An 18090-nucleotide genomic window follows, 5' to 3' on the forward strand; every position below is an offset into this window, starting at 1 on the left:
GTGAAGGACCTCCTCTGAGGTTTCGTCCCTGGGGTCGGGGACGGGCTGGGAATTCTTTCAGGCCCTCCTGCCAGGCTGAGGACCACCCTGTGGGCTGGGGGCTCAGCCTTGAGCCATGTGGGCCAGTATTGGAGGTTGCCGAGGGACAGCTGGGCTTGGGAGGCTTGACACTTGACTCTGGGGCTTGATGGTAGCTGCTGGGCAGGCTGGGAGGCAGGCCTCCGGCAAGGAGGCTGGGCAGTGGCCAGCAGGCCCAGCTAGGCAGGCGGCCCCGGCACCGGGAGCCACAGTGCTGGAGGCCGCTCAGCTGCAAGGGTGGTGTGGCTGGGCTGCCCCCCAGCATCGGATCTGAGACAGGCAGGACCCCTGGAGGGTCTGAGTCAGGCAGGAGCCCTGAGCAGAGACCTGGAGTCGGCCCTGAAGAGGTTTCCGATTTCAGCGTGGGGGGCCCGGCCAGCCCGCAGCCCCCGGGGCCAGCCCATCTCCCTCCCAAAGCTGTGCCCGCCTCTGCCCGCCCCCGCTGCTGGGTCCTGCATGTGATCCTGGGCAGCGGCGGGGTGGGGCCTTGCCGAGCACGGCCGAGGGTGTGGGGCCACCTGGCCTTCAAGGTGAAGCGGGCTGCCCAGATGGGTGTGTGCCCACCCGGGCTCCGCCCCCCGGCTCTCTGGCACCGGCTTGTTTCTGCTCCCCCCGGGCTGACTGGTGGTGGCCCTGGGCCCTGAGGCCTTCTGGAGGCCCGATCTCCGGGCCGCCTCCTGTGTCGTCTCCAGGACAGGAGGCCAGGCGGGGTGAATTCCCTCGGTGCCGGGCGGGGTGCCCAGGCTGTCGGCCGGCATGTCCTGCCGCGGAGCTTGTGCCCGCAGGAGTGCTGGGTCAAGAGGGGCGTGGGGGTCCGGGCCCCGGGGCGTCCTGTGTTGCACGGAGGAACGCGGCCGCCCTGTCCTCTGCACCCCACCCTGTCCAGCAGGTCTCAGCTCCAGCGTCACCCCCGCCCGGCAGGCGCCCACACGTTGCCACTCTGTACACCAGGGCCCCGTCATGTGTGGACAAGTGGCAGCCAGGCTGAGCCCAGTGGACAGTCAGGTGGACAGGCGGCTTCTCCGAGGCCCGTGGGTCATCCCAGAGGCTCTGGGGCCATCGCAGTATTTCCTGGAGCGAGAGCCCCCCCAGCCTGCCCCCGCCTGGGCGCGGCAGGCCTGGGGAGGTGACTGTTCGCCAGAAAAGGAGATTCTCAATGAGAAACTCACGCAGGGCTGGAAATTCACTGGATTCCAAGTGGTTCTGACCTTTCATGCTCCAGCAGCAGTATCTCTGGAAAACAAACACTGCCGGGTGGAGACAATGCCGCCCGTGAGTCCCGCCGCCGCTGGCCACAAGGGGGGCTGTCCGCCTTCGTCTCCAAGGGCCCTGGTGGAGGCTGGCCCTGAGAAACCAGAGGGGCCGGGACCCAGTGCCAGGCTCCAGACGCGGCCCCGCAGAGCCCCCCCCGCCCCCGCTTGGCGTCTGCAGCCTCGTCTCCCCCCGCCAGGACCCGCTCCCGCCCGCCGGCTTTTGCGTCAGCGTGTTGCCAAGGGTGACGTCAAGACCGCTGGGCTCGGGGCGTGTGCAGGGCAGCCCCTGGGCAGGAATGGATTCCGGGGTGTCTGTGGACCATGGCAGCCTGCGGAGCGCAGAAGTCGTGCCCAGCCTCGGCCATGATGCCGGGCCCTCATCCCAGAAGGATTTCACGGGTCCTGAGTCGGCCTGGGCCCCATCCCCCGTGAGGTCCTGCAGCACCAGGAGGCCGTCCCTGTCCCCGTGCAGGGTTGCAGGCACCGGGGGCCGTCCCTGTCCCCGTGCGGGGCTGCAGGCACCGGGGGCCTTCCCTGTCCCCGTGGGGGGCTGCAGGCACCGGGGGCCTTCCCTGTCCCCTGTGAGGTCCTGCAGGCACCGGGGGCCTTCCCTGTCCCCGTGGGGGGCTGCAGGCACCGGGGGCCTTCCCCGTCCCCTTTGAGGTCCTGCAGCACCAGGCGGCCGTCCCTGTCCCCGTGCGGGGCTGCAGGCACCGGGGGCCTTCCCTGTCCCCTGTGAGGTCCTGCAGGCACCAGGGGCCTTCCCCGTCCCCTTTGAGGTCCTGCAGGCACCAGGGGCCTTCCCTGTCCCCGTGCGGGGCTGCAGGCACTGGGGGCCTTTCCCGTCCCCCGTGAGGTCCTGCAGGCACCAGGCGGCCATCCCTGTGCCCCGTGAGGTCCTGCAGGCACTGGGGGCCTTCCCTGTCCCTGTGTGGGACTGCCAGAGCTCAGCCCAGGGGTCGCCCATGGACGCCGTGGGCTGGCGCTGGTGCCTGGGTCCCTGTCTCGGCATGAGGACAGCTGCGAGGCCGATCCCACTGGCCCAGCCTGGCCGCCCCGCCCCACCCGCCCTCTGTGGAGCCCCCGCAGCCTGGCTGCCGGCCTCTGCCTGGGTGGAAAAGATGAGCTCAGCTGTGGCCCCCGTGGGTGCACACCTGCCCGGACAGCCCCCAGGGTGCCCCCTTGAGCGCCCTGCGGGCGGGACCCCAGCACCCTGCGGTCAGCCTGCTCCGGCCTTGGCCCGTGGACCCGCTGATGGACATGGGGCCTCTGCACGGCGGGGCCGCCAGAAGGGGCGGCCGAGGTGGCTGCGAGGTGTCGGTTCTCACGGTAGCACCCTCGGTGGCTGGCCGTGCTGTGGACTGTGGAGCGCTCAGCAGGCCTGCTGTATACCTGCTGTGCGCCTGCTGTGTGCCTGCTGTATACCTGCTGTGTGCCTGCTGTATACCTGCTGTGTGCCTGCTGTATGCCTGCTGTATACCTGCTGTGCGCCTGCTGTGTGCCTGCTGTGCGCCTGCTGTGCGCCTGCTGTATGCCTGCTGTGCGCCTGCTGTGCGCCTGCTGTATACCTGCTGTGCGCCTGCTGTACGCCTGCTGTGCACCTGCTGTATGCCTGCTGTATACCTGCTGTGCGCCTGCTGTGCGCCTGCTGTATGCCTGCTGTGCACCTGCTGTATGCCTGCTGTATGCCTGCTGTGCACCTGCTGTATGCCTGCTGTGCACCTGCTGTATGCCTGCTGTGCGCCTGCTGTATGCCTGCTGTATACCTGCTGTATGCCTGCTGTGTGCCTGCTGTGTGCCTGCTGTGCGCCTGCTGTGTGCCTGCTGTATACCTGCTGTATGCCTGCTGTGCGCCTGCTGTGTGCCTGCTGTGCGCCTGCTGTGCGCCTGCTGTGTGCCTGCTGTATACCTGCTGTGTGCCTGCTGTATGCCTGCTGTATACCTGCTGTGTGCCTGCTGTATGCCTGCTGTGCGCCTGCTGTATGCCTGCTGTATACCTGCTGTATGCCTGCTGTGTGCCTGCTGTGTGCCTGCTGTGCGCCTGCTGTGTGCCTGCTGTATACCTGCTGTATGCCTGCTGTGCGCCTGCTGTGTGCCTGCTGTATACCTGCTGTGTGCCTGCTGTATACCTGCTGTGTGCCTGCTGTATGCCTGCTGTATACCTGCTGTGTGCCTGCTGTATGCCTGCTGTGCGCCTGCTGTATACCTGCTGTGCGCCTTCTGTATACCTGCTGTGTGCCTGCTGTGCGCCTGCTGTATACCTGCTGTGCGCCTGCTGTATACCTGCTGTGCGCCTGCTGTGCGCCTGCTGTGCGCCTGCTGTATACCTGCTGTGCGCCTGCTGTATGCCTGCTGTGCGCCTGCTGTATACCTGCTGTATGCCTGCTGTGTGCCTGCTGTATACCTGCTGTGTGCCTGCTGTATGCCTGCTGTATACCTGCTGTGCGCCTGCTGTATACCTGCTGTATGCCTGCTGTGTGCCTGCTGTATACCTGCTGTGCACCTGCTGTGCGCCTGCTGTGCGCCTGCTGTATGCCTGCTGTGCGCCTGCTGTGCGCCTGCTGTATGCCTGCTGTGCGCCTGCTGTATGCCTGCTGTGCGCCTGCTGTGCGCCTGCTGTATACCTGCTGTGTGCCTGCTGTATGCCTGCTGAGCGCCTGCTGTGCGCCTGCTGTGTGCCTGCTGTATGCCTGCTGTATACCTGCTGTGCGCCTGCTGTGCGCCTGCTGTATACCTGCTGTGCGCCTGCTGTATGCCTGCTGTGCACCTTCTGTGGGTACGAGGCCCAGGTGGGGCCAGAGGCCATGGTGAGCCTGAATATCCAGGGTTCAGGAGCTGAGGTGGGGGCACTCACCCCAGCACAGCTGAAAGTCATGTCTGCAGACCCTCTTGCTGCCTAGGGACTCTGCCCCTTCTCTGGGACCTGGCAGGCACATCTCCCAGGGGTGATTGCACTTCCTCACAGGGCTAGTTGCAGGAAGCCTGGTGTTCCCGCCACTCTCCAGCAGTCGCTGGTCAGCCGTGTTGTCTGTGTTGAGGTCTCGGGTGGGGACACGGGGACATGCTTTTTAGGGGTCAGTGTGTGCCCAGCAGCCCCTCCTGGTCCTGGGGAGCCCCTCCCTACCCCCAGACGGTCGGCAGGGCCTGGCACACAGTGGCACGCCGCAGACGTGGCCAGGGTCGGGAAGAGCCAATGGCTGGGGCCCTGGCTTCTAGGGCACAGCTGAGAGGGAGCCCCTGCAGGTGCTGCTAGGGGGGCCCTCCAGGCTGTCCTACAGGTCCTGTGACCTGCCACCCGAACGCCACGCTTTGTCCTTCAGCCACAAAAGGGCGCACGTTTCAGTGCTGTGAGAGGATCATCGTCACAAAACAGCGCTGTCCGTGAGTGTCGCAAACCAGCCATCACCTGCTGGTGACAGAGCCGGAGGGTGCGGTTGGAAGGGGGAGACGCCAGGCGTGGGCGACACCCAGCTTAGATTGGAAGGGGCTTGACACAGCCTCCAGGGCCCTTCCCAGGCAGCTCCGTGGATGGGGAGGCCAAGGCCGAGGTCACCATCGTGGGCCCAGGGCTGGGAGCCAGGGTGTGGACAGTGCGCGGGCCTGGGGGGGCTTGAGCGGCCACTGGGGTTGGTGCCGCCCCAGTAGCACGCCGCTCAGAAGCAGGACCCCCAGGGAGCCCCAGCAGAGCACGCACCCCCCCCCGCCTCCTGTCCCCTACCCGGCTGCGGTCACATTCGGAGGCCACCCGCCTCCCTCCCGGCTGCAGTCTCCCTGCAGCTCCTTCCGGTTTCACGGGGTGCCGGGGCCACACGCAGTCTTGACCTCTGCACACCACGTTGACCTGGGGACTGTAGAGATCCCCTGGACGGGAGCCTGAGGTGAAGGCAGCCCCAGGGGGCTGGGTGCCTGGCGAGGCCGTGACGGCACCTCCCGCCCCAGCTGCAGTAGGCACAGGGCTCAGCTGGCCACGCTGTCCCTCCCCGCAGACGTCCCTGGCACGCACGGCCCGGCCCTGTCTCTCTGTGGCCCGTCACCCCTCCCAAGGAGGCCCACGGGGCCGGATGCGCGCTCGCGGCCCGAAGCCGCTGCCGGCGCTCGTGGGCACTGGCTGCCTCCGCCCGGGCACCTCCGGCCCTGGCACCGCCTGGGGCCCCTGCTCCTCCACCCAGCCCTCATCCCAGCCCCCCTCAGCGGCGGAGGGCATCTGGTCCTCCCCTCGCGGGCCCTGGGCTTCGCGTGGGGGCGGGGGAGGGCAGGTGGAGAGGCAGCACCCGCGGCGACCCTCCCCTGGCAGGTCAGCCTCCCTGGCGCCTGCGGGCAGCCCTCGATGGGCACGTGCCCGCTGACATTTCAGTCCCGGAGCGGCCCGCCCTGCCCTGCCCCTCCAGACGCTGAGCACAAGGCCCTGCGCCCCCTGCCCCGTCACGCCCGCCGCTCCCAGGGCTCTTGCCTTCTTCTCCCTTGGCCAGAGTCAGCCGCCAGCGGTCAGCCGGAGGGAAGGACGGACCTTCCCACAGCCCCAGTCCTCACTGTGGGTCCTTGTGGGTGTGCCCCTCCATGGTGGCCGCCTCCTGCCATGACCCTGGAGGCCCCCCCAGGCCATCAGTGGACACAGCGGGGCAGCCGGGACACCCCACCCCCACCCCCCAACCCCGTCGCTCTGCCTTCACTGCGTGACCCGGTGGACTCTGCTGGGGGGTGTCCATGTGTTCCCGGATCTGAGGCTGGGGTCCTCCGCCTCAAAGACAGATCAGGGTCAGCCTCTTGCCAGGTCTTGGGCTCTGTAGGCAGGGCTGCCACCGCCACCCCCCCCACGCTGCACCCCCATCCCTGTGAGGCCTGCGGCGGCTGGTGGACATCACGTTAGCAGCCTGAGATCAGCCAGGTGAGAGCGGTGACACGGCGGACATCGGCAGATGCTACGGCCACCCCCCCCCCCCCCAGGTGGACGTTAAAGGGCCCCCAGCTGCCTCTAGGCGGTGCTGACCCCGTGTCCCTGCCTGGCAGGCTTACTCTTGAGTGAATAACGGCACTCGCCGCTGGCCTCCTTGTAGAGCCGCCCCGCAACCCCTTGGCGCCCCCCTGCTCTGGGCCTGCGGCCACGCACGTCATTTCTGCCCACGTTCGCCCCGCTGGGGGACGGGCCTTTGCCAGAACTGTTCACGCTCTCCGTGGCTGGGGAGTTGATGCTCTGTGCAGAGGGGCCGCCGGGAGCCACGGGCGCTGCTGCGTCCGTCAGCGTGTTAGCGGCCGGCCCCGGGATCTCCCCAGGACAAGACCCCCTTCCTTCTCCGAGGTCACGCAGGGACCGCATGGCGCAGCCCCTGGAGGCTGAGACTGGTTTTGTTAGGGCCCGGCCGGGAGGCAGCCCCAAGCAGCAGCCTGGGGGCCATCCTGCCCCAGAGACCAGTGTGCGGGCAGAAGGGCCCCGACACTGGGGGTAGGCCTCGGGGCGAAGCTGGGGATGCTGGCCCGGGCTCCACCTTGCCAAGCTCGCTGGGGTCACGGGGTGGCTGGGGACAGCCCCTTGAGGCAGGACTGAGGGGTTTGGGGACCCCCCCCGGGTGAGTCCAGCCACCTGGCCTCTGCAGCCCCCAGTTCTGTCCATATGCGCCCCCAGCGCATCTGTGCTCAGCGGGACCCCAGGGCAGAGGGTCCTCCCAGCTCGCAGCCACCAGGCCCCGGGGTAATTAATCTTCCGAGCGCGTTAGCCCTGCTTCTCACACACACTCATCAGAGCGGCCCCAGATCTTAAGACGCAGGTTATTGTTTTAAGGGGTTTCTGTAACCAGAGACGTGCAAGACAGCTCCTCTGCTTACCAAAAACGGGCTCCAGGGAGCAGGCTGAGCGCTCCGGGGCTGCTCGGGGGCCTTGGTGCTGACAGAACACCCCCAGGCCCCGCCAGCTCTGACAGCCCAGTGTTTGGGTTAAGATCTGAATACGGTCAGCAACAGGGAGGGAGCCCCCCGATGGAGCAGGTGCCCCGCCCCGTTGCCCGCACCTGGCTCCCCACTGGACTTGGGTCCTCGATCCAGAGACCAGCTCAGCTCAGCGGGCCCCGGGGGCCTGGGCTGCAGCACAGCCCTCCCCGCCCCCCGCCGCCTCCCCCGTTGGGGCCTCTTGTCTCAGGCACTGGCTCTGACGTCACGAACAAAAACCAGTCACCCAGCGGTCCCGGGCTCGCGCCCCGAGGTTCCCGCTGAGGCTCGCCCAGCCCGCGGCCCCGCACATCTCTGCTGCCCTCCAGGGACCCCGGCGGTGGTCCTGACCGAGGCGGCCCAGGCCTCGCATGGCCAGTCCTGCGTTCCCCAGAAGCCATGACCTCCAGGCCTGTGTCTCAGGCTCCGGGAAACCTGGCCTGTGGCCAGCGACCAGCTGCTGAGGACGGAAGAGATGGGCACAGTGACCCAGGCAGCCCGCTCTTCGTGCGCGGCCGCCCCCTCCAGCTCACCCGCCGGAGGACAGGGCCCCGGGAGGCAGGAGGGCAGGCCTCGGCCACACGCGGGTCCAGCCTTCCAGGGACAGGACCCAGTTTTGACGTCGGCCGTTCCCGGTGTCCGCGGGGCCCGGGGCTCTGGGGCTGGCGCTCGGACAGAGGGCAACGCCAGGCAGTGCACTGTAGACCCTGCGTGGCCGCCGCGGCCTCCCCGGCCCGGCCTGCTGGCTGCGAAGGCTGTGGGAACCTCAGGACGCCTCCTTTCCTCTCTCACACTGGACACTCGGGTGGCTGGGCCCCCACGTAGCACGAAGCGCCCCCAAGGCCAAGGCCAGCCCATCCCAGCGTGACCGAGCTGACCCAGGGAGCCTGCTGGTGGCCATCCTGCCCCCTGACCCCCGCAGTCCGGCTCAGACCTGCCAGGGTCAGGCTGCAAGTGCCCCTCGGTATGGCGGCGCCAAGGCCGGGGCCAGCCCGGCGGGGATGAGGCAGTGCCGGGCTGCGTGGCCGCTGGGCGCTCCCCTGACGCCCAGGCCTAGCAGACTGGGCGCTCTGCTGGACAGCCGGGAGCCCGTGGGGGCTCAGAGCCTGGGCCCCATTGAGGCCAGCACCCTCCCTCTCTGGGCCTGACTCTGGGTGTGGCGGGGATCAGGATACGGGGGCTCTGTGCCCGTCAGAGCAAGTGCTCCACGCGTGGCCTTGGGACTCTGGGAGTCGATCCTAACTCATTCCCCGCCTGCGCCCCTGAAGTTACAGGCCGCCCCCTGTCCCCGTCCCCCCTGCCCGGGGCTCTGCTGGCCACCCGTGGGCTCAGGAGCCGCGTTTCTGGCTGAGATCCCGTCGGTCTCTGAGGTTCAGTGAGAGCAGGGCACTGATGCATGTGTCTGGGGCGTGGGGGCCGGCTGGTCATGCCAACTCCTGGCGCACAGCTGGGCCAGGCGGGCAGGGCCCCAGCCAGGGCCCCCGCATTCGTCCTGAGAGCGGGGTGGCAGCCTGCCCGTGTAGCTGCGGCTGTCCCCGCCCGGCCCCTGAGGACGCGGGGCGCCCCCAGGCCAGCGTGGCCGTGGGGGGTTGAGCACGCCTGACCTGAGGCGCCCCGGTGGGACCCGGGCCGCGGTCCCTGGGAGGACCAGGGCGCCTTTGTGCAGACCTCTAAGTGCCCTGACGCAGATGGCTCGCCGAGCCTCCCCGTGAGGGACCGGGGACCTCCTGGGGAGGGGGCGCTGGGCAGGGCGGCGGGGGCGTCCGGCGAGCTGCCCCAGGCCGGGCTTCCGCTGCTCCTGGCACGTTTGGGGTGGCTTTCAGGCCATTAGGGCCTGAGCACAGCTTCCCTGCAGCCTGTTATCTTGTTTAAACAGCGCTGCTGTTTGAAGGGGTAGGCCTGGCCACGCGGTTACCACGAGCCTCACAATTGTCCCTGCGGGGCGGGCAGGGGACGGGCCTCCAGAACACAACACCCCCGCCCCCCACGAAGCCCCATCTGTCGATGGCCCCAGGGCTGTGGGGCCCAGCCCCGCCCCCCCGCCCGCCTGGGATGCAGGGAGCCACCCCCTGGGGTGGGGTGAGGTTGGGCCTTTTGCTGAGCCCCTTTCTGGTCCCTGGGGCTGGGGTCCGAGTGCCGTGAGTACGCGGGAGGTGAGGGTGAGACGCACCCCCCCACCCCTGAGTGTTAATCCCAGTGCCGCTCACTGATCCCCACTCTGACCCCTGACCCGAACCGGGGCTGCCTGTCTGCAGGGGGCGGCAGGCGCTGGGGGAAGGTCAGGGCCCTGACGGGGGGCACATGGAGTCGTGGAGTCGGGTCCTGGGGCCACAGCACCGACCCCGGGCAGGACCGCGCCCGTCCTTCTCAGCCCGGCGGGGCAAGGGGTCGAGGGCCAGGGCAGGAGAAGCGGCAGGCGGCCCCGCTGCCCCCATGCTGACCGTGGCTCCAGGCCATCCCCGCAGAGCAGCCCCTGGCAGCACGGGGCTCCCGCGCCCATCAGCCTCACTAATCCAGTCCTGGGTCCAGGGCAGCCGGCGCCCGGCCTCACGAGAGGAGGAAGTGGGCATCGCTGACTCGATTGGTCTGGATGTGACCCCAGTCACCCAGTTCTTTTCCCCGGCCGCCTGCCCTCTTCCCAAGGCCGCTGGGAGCAGGGTTTAGGGTGGGGGCCGGTGGGGACCGCGGGTGGCTCTGGCCATCAGAGGCTCTCCCTGGGGCCGAGCGGTCCTCAGCCCACGTGGTGTACACGGGGGACTCGGGAAGGAGTGAGGCCCAGAGCCTGTGGGGCGGCCATCCAGGCCGACATGGCCACAGGGCACCCTGCAGTCACCGCCCCGCCCCCGCCCCCAGGAGGCCCACCCACCAGCAGCAGGTCCCCAGAAGGACCACCCCCTTCCCTGCCCCATGCCCCCCGCCGGGGGCCGTGAGGTCTGCTGAACCCCGAACCCCCAGGGGCCCTCCCCCGCTGCAGCACGTAGCCGGCAGTGGGTGGTGCCGCCTGGCCCAGCCTGAGGGTCTGGGTCTGCGACGCTGTGGGCGGGGGCTGCCTCCCCAGTTGCCGTGGAAACGGCAGGACTGTGTTCAGCCGCACTGGTGGCACAGACTTGGTGGTGGGAAGGGCCCGCGGGGCCGTGGGCGTTCCCAGGCCCCCTGTGGGCAGCCCAGCCGGGACCATGCCTGCCCCCGTGTCTGCACAGGCGGTGGTCACTGCACGCTGGCGGGGGTGAGCCAGGCTCATGGGCCCTGCCCTCCCGGGGACTCGTCCATGTCCACCCCCACGATCCGCCTGGGAGCAGAGGTCTGAGTTGCCGCCCCAGGCCTCCAGCCTCTGCCTCTAGCCACCTCCTCCCTGTCCCCAGGGGGCCCTCCTGCCTGCGCCCCTCAGCCCAAGCGCTGTAGCCACAAGCCGGCCCTGCACCCCGCCCCTGACTCACGACAAGCTGGAGCCCAAAGGGAAAGGCACAGTGGAGGATGAGGACCTTTAGTGGATGCTGGGGGGGGGGGGGGATGGGTAGGGCGGACCCTGGGGCTTCATACCGCCGGGCAGCCTGCGATCCGGGCCTGGTCCCTTTCCCGTGGAGCCCAGGGCCAGGGGCGCCCCAAGTGCAGCCTCTGCCTGCCGCCCACCCCCCGCAGCCTCCCAGCAGGGCCCCCTGGCATCCCCAGGCTGTACTAGACTTTTCCGCAGCTTTGCACGAAGATGACACCGCCCTCTCTCAGCCACAGGCCGCAGCCCCCACTCGGGCGGCAAGCGTGTCTGCGCAGCTGCTGGGACCTCGGGACAGACGGGTTGTGAGGCTGGGGTCCACTCGCCCTGTCCTCAGCGGAGGAGACCCGCCCAGCTGGGCTCAGGGTGGGCCAGGGAGGTCCTGGGGGCTCCTCCCGCCCGGGGCACAGGGCTGGACGTCAGCTGCCTTCCCGGCCGTGGAGGAGGGGGCGGTCAGTGCCACACTGAGGCTGGCTCCCCCGACGGGCCTGCGGCGCCCTCACACCCCACAGGCCGCCCCCCACGGCCAGGCACAGGCTCCACGGATCTTGTTTATGGGGCACTGCCTTGGCGTCCAGCCCCGATGGACCCTCCCTGCTCGGGCCAGTGAGCCAGGTGCCGCCAGGCGTCCCCGCCACCCGGCCCCCACCCTCGGCGCCCGCAGAGCCTGGCACTGTGGTGAATGGAGCTCATTCACGCCCGCAGCCCAGTCTTCCTGCCTGAGAGGCGGGACTCACAGCTCCCGAGAACAAACACCCCAGGCTGGTCCTGCAGCAGGCAGACCGGGGCCTTCCTGGACCAAGGCCTTGTGCTGGGCTGTGCTCTGGGCCCCACGGAGCCGAGTGAGCGTCCGGGCCTCACCCTGCCGCAGCGTCCCCTCGGGCTGCCTGCCGCCCCATCCTGGCCTCGCAGGGCCCCCCCGACCCCCGGCCCAGGACACCTGGCCTTGCGTCTCTAAGTCAGCACGTGTTGGCTACTACGGGCCCTGGTGCCCGGCGTGGGGCCTCTCAGCTTCCCACGGGAGGCCCGTTCCACCCCCAGCCCCTGGAGGAGGACGGCTGACAGAGCCCCCTTTCCCCGGTGGGGGGCAGCAGCTGGAGGCTGGCAGAGTGGGGTGCCGGCTGCCCGGGGAGGCAGGGGAGGTGTGAGGCTCAAGCGGCAGAGGGTGCCGAGATGCTGACAGGCTGGGGTTTTTCCGGGGGCCCCTGGAGGGGCTGTCGGGGTGGGAGTAGGTGCTGGGGGCCCCCACGCCCTGGCCCTCCTCCAGGTCGCCCCCTACCTACCCCACCAGAGGCCAGAGACGACGTGAGCTGATAAGGGAGGTACCCTCCCTGTGGGGGTGGGTGGGCCCCTTCCCTCCTGCCCAGGGGCCGGTCAGACCGCACTCGTGCCAGTGGGTTCCACCCCGCCACTGCTGCAGGGCAGACCGGCAGAGCCCCGCGTGACCCCTCGGCAGGCGAGCGCCGTTTCAACAGCGGCCGTCGGGCTGGACGCAGGAGCTGCCTGGCTCCCCGCCCAGTGATCCAGCAGGGCCCAGATGCCCGGATATCCTAACACCTGCCGTCCCCCGCCCTGCGCTGGCCCACCCACCCCGGAACCCCGCCACATGCAGGACCCCCCCCCCCCGCCCTGGCCACTTGGTCTCTGGTCTCTGGGCTCTGGCACCCGCCTGAAACTGGAGGCCTGCCCCACAATTAGTGAATACGTGCTCACGGCTGCGTCTGTCACTCATCTTACGTGTGAAATCTGGGGTCGGGAGCACCCTGATTAAGACATCACTCCCGTGAAATGACAGCGCCGCCGCTGGTCCTTTCCACGCGGCTTCCAGGAACCCATTAGCACTCGTTACCACCCAGCGGCAGGTGGTGTTCCTGGACCACCAGTTACGGCAAGTGGGACTTCATCCTGCTCTCAGACATGGCTGGGGGCCAGCATCCTGCTTCTGTCTGCAGAAGGATTACCCCCGCCAACACATACACACATATGATCGCCCCCCCAATACACACATACAGACACACACATGATCAACCCGACACACACACACACACGATCACCCCCCAACACACATAATCATCCCCCCAACACACACCCCCGCCAAGACCTGAGACCAGGCTCTATCTAACAAAGGCACAGGAAGGGTTTGGGAGACCAGCCCTCCTAGGTGGAGCGCAGGGCCCGGAGGCCGTGTCTCAGCGGTGGGGGGGGGATCTTCTCAGCCCCAAAGCCGTCAAACCCTGTGCTTCTGAGAGGGCCAGGCCTCTGGGAGATGCGGGCTTCGCGGGCGCCCCCGGGCTCCCCACCCTGGGGCCAGCAGCGCTGCGCGTCTGCCCCAGAGGGTCTGCAAGCCTCATGCTCCTGGCCGGGGGGCTTGGAGCACATTTCCGGGCCCTCCGGGCCTCGGTTTCTTGGTCTGCAGAATGGGGACAATAAGGTCGAGGGTGGAGCGGGTGCCCACTGTCAGCAGCAGCTGCAGCCTCCCTGTTTATTGCCGCATGCTCAGAACAGTCCTTCGTCTGACATCTCAGCTCTAGACAGGCCCCGCCCTTGGGACACTCATCTCGTTCATCTTAAAACACAGGGCAGCTCACCACCCACAGGCATCCCTTAGAAGCAAGGTGATCAGTCCAGTCGTGGGGGGCGGGGGGGAGCAGGTGAGGGCCCTGGGCTCCTCGAGAGCCCGCAGGCTGCACGGCGTATCCTTGGTCCTCTTGGGGAGGTGGAAGGGGCCGCCGGGGCCACTGTGCAGTCACGGGGCCTCCTGGGGGCCGTCCTCACCTCCTGGGGGGGCAGCGGGGGGGGGGGTCCTGTGTGTGGCCCCAGGTGAGCACTCGGCCAGCAGGGGCCGGGCTGGCCCAGCTTTGCCCTGGAGCCTTGCTTTTGGGAACACAGGCCTCCCCGCAAGTCACGGACTCCCGTGAGGCCTGATGCCTGGCCGGATGGAGGCTCCCGGCCGGCCCACCCCCAGCAGGTGGGGCTGACCACGTGCTGGCTGCAGAGGGGTGGGGCAAGGACGATCCTCCGTGGGAGCTGGGGGCTGGCCTGCAGCGGGGGGGGGGGGGGGGGGGCCCTGGCTGGCAGCCCTGAAGGCACGTGTGGTCAGTGACCCCTGGGGGGGCTGTGCGGGGCATGGGGCCTGCCGGGGCCCGGCTGTGCTGACCGCCCCCCTGCCCCCCTCCACCCCCAGAGCCGGATGGCCGAGAGCCTGCGCCTCTTCGACTCCATCTGTAACAACAACTGGTTCGTGAGCACGTCGCTCATCCTCTTCCTCAACAAGAAGGACCTGCTGGCACAGAAGATCCGCCGCATCCCCCTCACCGTGTGCTTCCCCGAGTACAGCGGCCAGAACACCTACGAGGAGGCCGCCGTCTACATCCAGCGGCAGTTTGAGGACCTGAACCGCAACAAGGAGACCAAGGAGATCTACTCACACTTCACCTGCGCCACCGACACCAGTAACATCCAGTTCGTGTTCGATGCCGTCACCGACGTCATCATCCAGAACAACCTCAAGTACATCGGCCTCTGCTGAGGGGGCCGGCGGGGCTGCGGTGAGACGGGGGGACCCAGCCCGCGGCGCAGAAGACGGGGGTGGGGGCCAGAGCGTGTCCCCAGCCCACCCGTCGGCCCCCTCGTCTCTGCAAACACGACTGTATACGGATAGGTTGCTAGGTAGGTAGACACTTCCGCGCGTGCACACACACACACACACACACACACACACACATTCTCTCTCTCTCTGCAGACAGGCAGGCTCCCCGCCTGGCCGAGGCCCCGTGAAGGCTTGAGGAGCTGTCACCAAGTCCACCCCCCAATCCCCAGACCCTCCCGCCATGTCACTCTGCCTTCCCGACACGGCCCTGCTCCGCTTGGGGGGCCACGGGTCTGGGTGGCCGGCTCCCCGGGAGGAGACCTGGAGCCGGGGCCGTGCCGCGCCCCCCCCCCCCCCGGCACACACGGGCACCAGGCCGGCCACAGCACTGACCAGCCCCCCGGCCACTCGCCGCCCTTTTTAACGCGCCTGGGGAAACACACAGCAGAGCCGCACCGTGACCCGCGTGCTCGGCTTGTCTGGACCCGGCCCCGCTGGGCTCCAGCTGTTCTCCCACGAGTCGGACGTTTTATAAAACCAAACCCTGGTTTTTCTCCTCTGATATCCTTTTTTTTTTTTTTGGGCCAAATCTTGTGGTGTTTCGCAGAGATACAGAAAATTTCCAATGCAGTTGAGTCTTCTTTTTTAAACGCAGATTTTCAAAACCTATTTTTTCTTGCCCCCACCCCCCGGGTGGCCCTTCTCGTGTCTTGGCTTGCTGAGTGTCAAAGTTGTCACCGGATGCGTCTGTCCGTCTGCCCGGCGGTAGCCTGGGGGCCGCGTTGTACATAGGCCCGTGCAGCGTCCCCTTGTCCCTGGTGCGGCCTCCGCTTCATTTTTTTTCAGAAAATAAACGTGCCGTGTTCACAGAAGGCCCTTCACCGCGGGAGCGGATGAACAGTAGCTTGGCGTCTCGGTGTTTAAAACAGTACATGACCTGTGGCTTCTCCGCACGTGAAGGGACGGGAGGCCAGAGGGGCAGCCGCGCCTCCTGTGAAGGCTCGGCCGCCTGAGGGGGGCCCTTCCTGCCCGCAGAGCCCTCGCCGGGCAGACCGCCTCTGGGCCCTCACCCGGGACCCTGAGTCAGAGGTCGGTGCCCAGAGTCACAGCTGAGGACTCTCGAGGGACGTCGAGAGGGGAGTGAGGAGCCGGGGGATGGCGTGAAAGTCCGAGATCGTCTCCTTTACGAAAATAAAACACCCTGAATGAGCCAGGCCTCGTCCCGAGTGCTCTGTATGCGGCGCGGGGCCCGGGGGGTCGGGGGGATGGCGGCTGTGCCCAGGTCCCTTTTCTCTGCCCGCTTCCTGCACGCCTTTAGAAAAACCGCCTGGAGGTGAACGTCAAGAACCAACAAGCCCACAGAGACGGAGGCCGCCCGCCCGCGCGCATGTCCCGGGTGGTTGCAGTTGGGGACGACGGGGGCTCCAGCCCAAGCTGCTCAGTCACCTGGGCCCCCTCTGCCCTGAAGACGCCGCGGCCGGGGTCAGAGTCATCCCTGCAGGGCGGGCCGGTGGTGGGAGCAGGGTCCCCAGCCCAGCCGACTTGCCGGGGTGGGGTGTGGCATCGCCGAGGGCGGGAAACGCTCCTCAGGGTTCGTCCTCACTGCGCGGGGTCCTCTGGGGTCAGCGGTGACCCATTTGACAGAGGACGGAACGTGCCCAAGGTCGGGGCGGGGACGGCGGAGCCATCCTCTCCAGGAGGAGCAGAGAGGGGACCTGGGGCCAGTGCCTCCCGAGGCCTGGGTCTTCGCTCAGCTCTGCACCCGAACAGCTGCGGCAGGAGCCCAGGGGTGGGGGGACGGAGCCACCCAAGCGCCATCTCAAAGCCAGGACCCGGCCCGAAGCCCGGAGGGAGGGACGCAGACACAGCGCGTGTAGGTAGCCGCGCGGCACTCAGCCCCGGCTCTGCCCACGTGGTCCCCTGCTCATCCCCCAGCAGCAGAAACCGCTGGGGGAGGGCTTTTGCGTGAGAAGAACCTGTGAGTTAAACTATTTGAGGCTTATTCTGTGCTTTCGTGCCAGCTGGGATAAGAGGCGTAACCCACCTCACTGTGAGTGTCTTTAACTAAGAGCACACAACTGGAGGCAAACAGAAGGCGTCTGCTTCCTGCCCCGATGCTTCAAGGAGGGGAGAGGATTCCCTGCGACAGTCCCCTGGCCACCCCCCCTCCACCTTTTATCTGCTCAGTTCCTCCTCTGACCAGCTGAGCCCTCTGCTGAGGGGGCCCATGACCCACCGTCCTTCAGGGGCCCAACACCCACCCCCCACCACCACCTCCCGGGGCCTCGGAAGTCCCCTCTGCGGGGCAGATGGAGGCGGGGCTGCCGGCCGGGGCGCTGGTGAGGATGGAGCCGCCTCCTTCCGGGAAGGCACGCGCTGAGCTGCGGGCCGAGAGGCCCACACTTAGCAGTGTGGGGACTGGGGCTGAAGGAGGGCCGCCCTGAGCGGGGAGAGGGTCCCCTGTGCCCCTGGGGCGGCAGCTGATTCCGGGGACGGGGGGGGTCGTGTGCTGCCCCCGAGCTGTCGCGCCGAGGACGCCCGCCCACCCCACCCCCGCGCTCCCCTGGACACAGCGCCTCATCGCTGTCCGGCCCCAAGGAGGGACTCCAGGAAAGCCCGCCACCGCGCCCCGACCCCCTGGGCCTGGAGGGCGCCTGCCTGCAGCCCCGCGGCGCCCAGCGCTCGGGACCCCCATCAGAGGAGAGGGCCCGAGGGGCGGGAGCGCTTCCGGGGCTGTGTCCGCTAGCGGGGCAGCCGGCCGGTCTTCTCGGGCGGCGAAGCGGAGCCGCCCCGCGCGGCGGCGGCCGGTCCTGCGGCGCCCCCTACCGGCCACTGCGGGGAGGGGGGTACCAGAAACAGCAGCTCTCGCCGCTCAGATCCCCCTCCACCCACTGGCCCCAGCGAGGACACCCACCCCGGGACACGGCCTCCCGGGCCGGCGCAGGAGCCTCTGCGCTCAGGGCACCTCAGGTGGTCCTCCCGGGGCGCCCGCCACGTGCCATGTCCCTCCTCCCTCTCTCCATCAAGCTGCCCACTGCCTGCCGCCAACCCCTCCCCAGAGTGTCCCAGGCCTCCCTCTGGGCGGGTCACAGAGGATGAGCAGCGCCCAGGAAATCCTGAGATAAAGGGTGAAGCTCTGGCCTCCCTGCTCCCCGGGTGGGCCTAGTGCTTGGGAATTTCAGAAAAATTTGCAGGAGGCCATAGAGCGCTTGCATATTGAAGGTAGGAAGACAGTGTTGGGCTGGTAAGGGCCAAACAGGAAGGCTTTGGAACAAACAGAAATCCACCCCGGGTCCCTTCTCGAGCTGAGTGTGAAAAGCAAAACTCTTTCAACTTTTAGAAGAAAATGTGACAGAGTGCCTCCATGAGCTCTTAGCACCAAAGTCTTAAATGGCACCCTCCAGCAAAAGCCACGAAGAAAAAGATTGATGGGAGCTCACTACCATTGAAATGAAAAACTGACGTTTTATTAAATAAAAAGTAACTGTTTATTCAAATGAACAAACGGTGAAAAGCTACCAGACCGCCTGGAACATGGTGTTTGCATTGCGTGTGACCAGCTAAGGGTAGAACCTGGGATAAATGAAACACTCCCTGGAATCGATGAGACATGGAGCAAACAACTCGACAGAATGGACTCAGGCTCCCGAGAGGCTCTGGGTGGAGAGGAGACGCCCCTCTGCCAGCCTCGGGACGGGAGAGCCACAGACAGCGACAGCTAAGGCTACGCAGCCAGCACCCTGCAATACGCCCAGCCCTCC

General features: G+C 67.8%; 2 protein-coding genes across 3 annotated transcripts in view; one reads left to right on the forward strand and one right to left on the reverse strand.

The window, feature by feature from the left end:
• GNAZ (G protein subunit alpha z) overlaps positions 1–15540 on the forward strand; it is a 30439-nt gene extending 14899 nt beyond the window's left edge. The window contains exon 3 of the mRNA XM_043901144.1: positions 13925–15540. Within this exon, the coding sequence (XP_043757079.1) occupies positions 13925–14269 (345 nt within the window). The 3' untranslated portion in view covers positions 14270–15540. The remainder of the gene's footprint in view (positions 1–13924) is intronic.
• The window catches only part of RSPH14 (radial spoke head 14 homolog), a 50400-nt gene that overhangs the window by 22329 nt on the left and 9981 nt on the right, over positions 1–18090 (reverse strand). The window lies entirely within an intron of this gene.

The sequence above is a fragment of the Cervus elaphus genome, chromosome 5, assembly GCF_910594005.1.
Source record: "Cervus elaphus chromosome 5, mCerEla1.1, whole genome shotgun sequence".
NCBI classification, from domain to species: domain Eukaryota; kingdom Metazoa; phylum Chordata; class Mammalia; order Artiodactyla; family Cervidae; genus Cervus; species Cervus elaphus.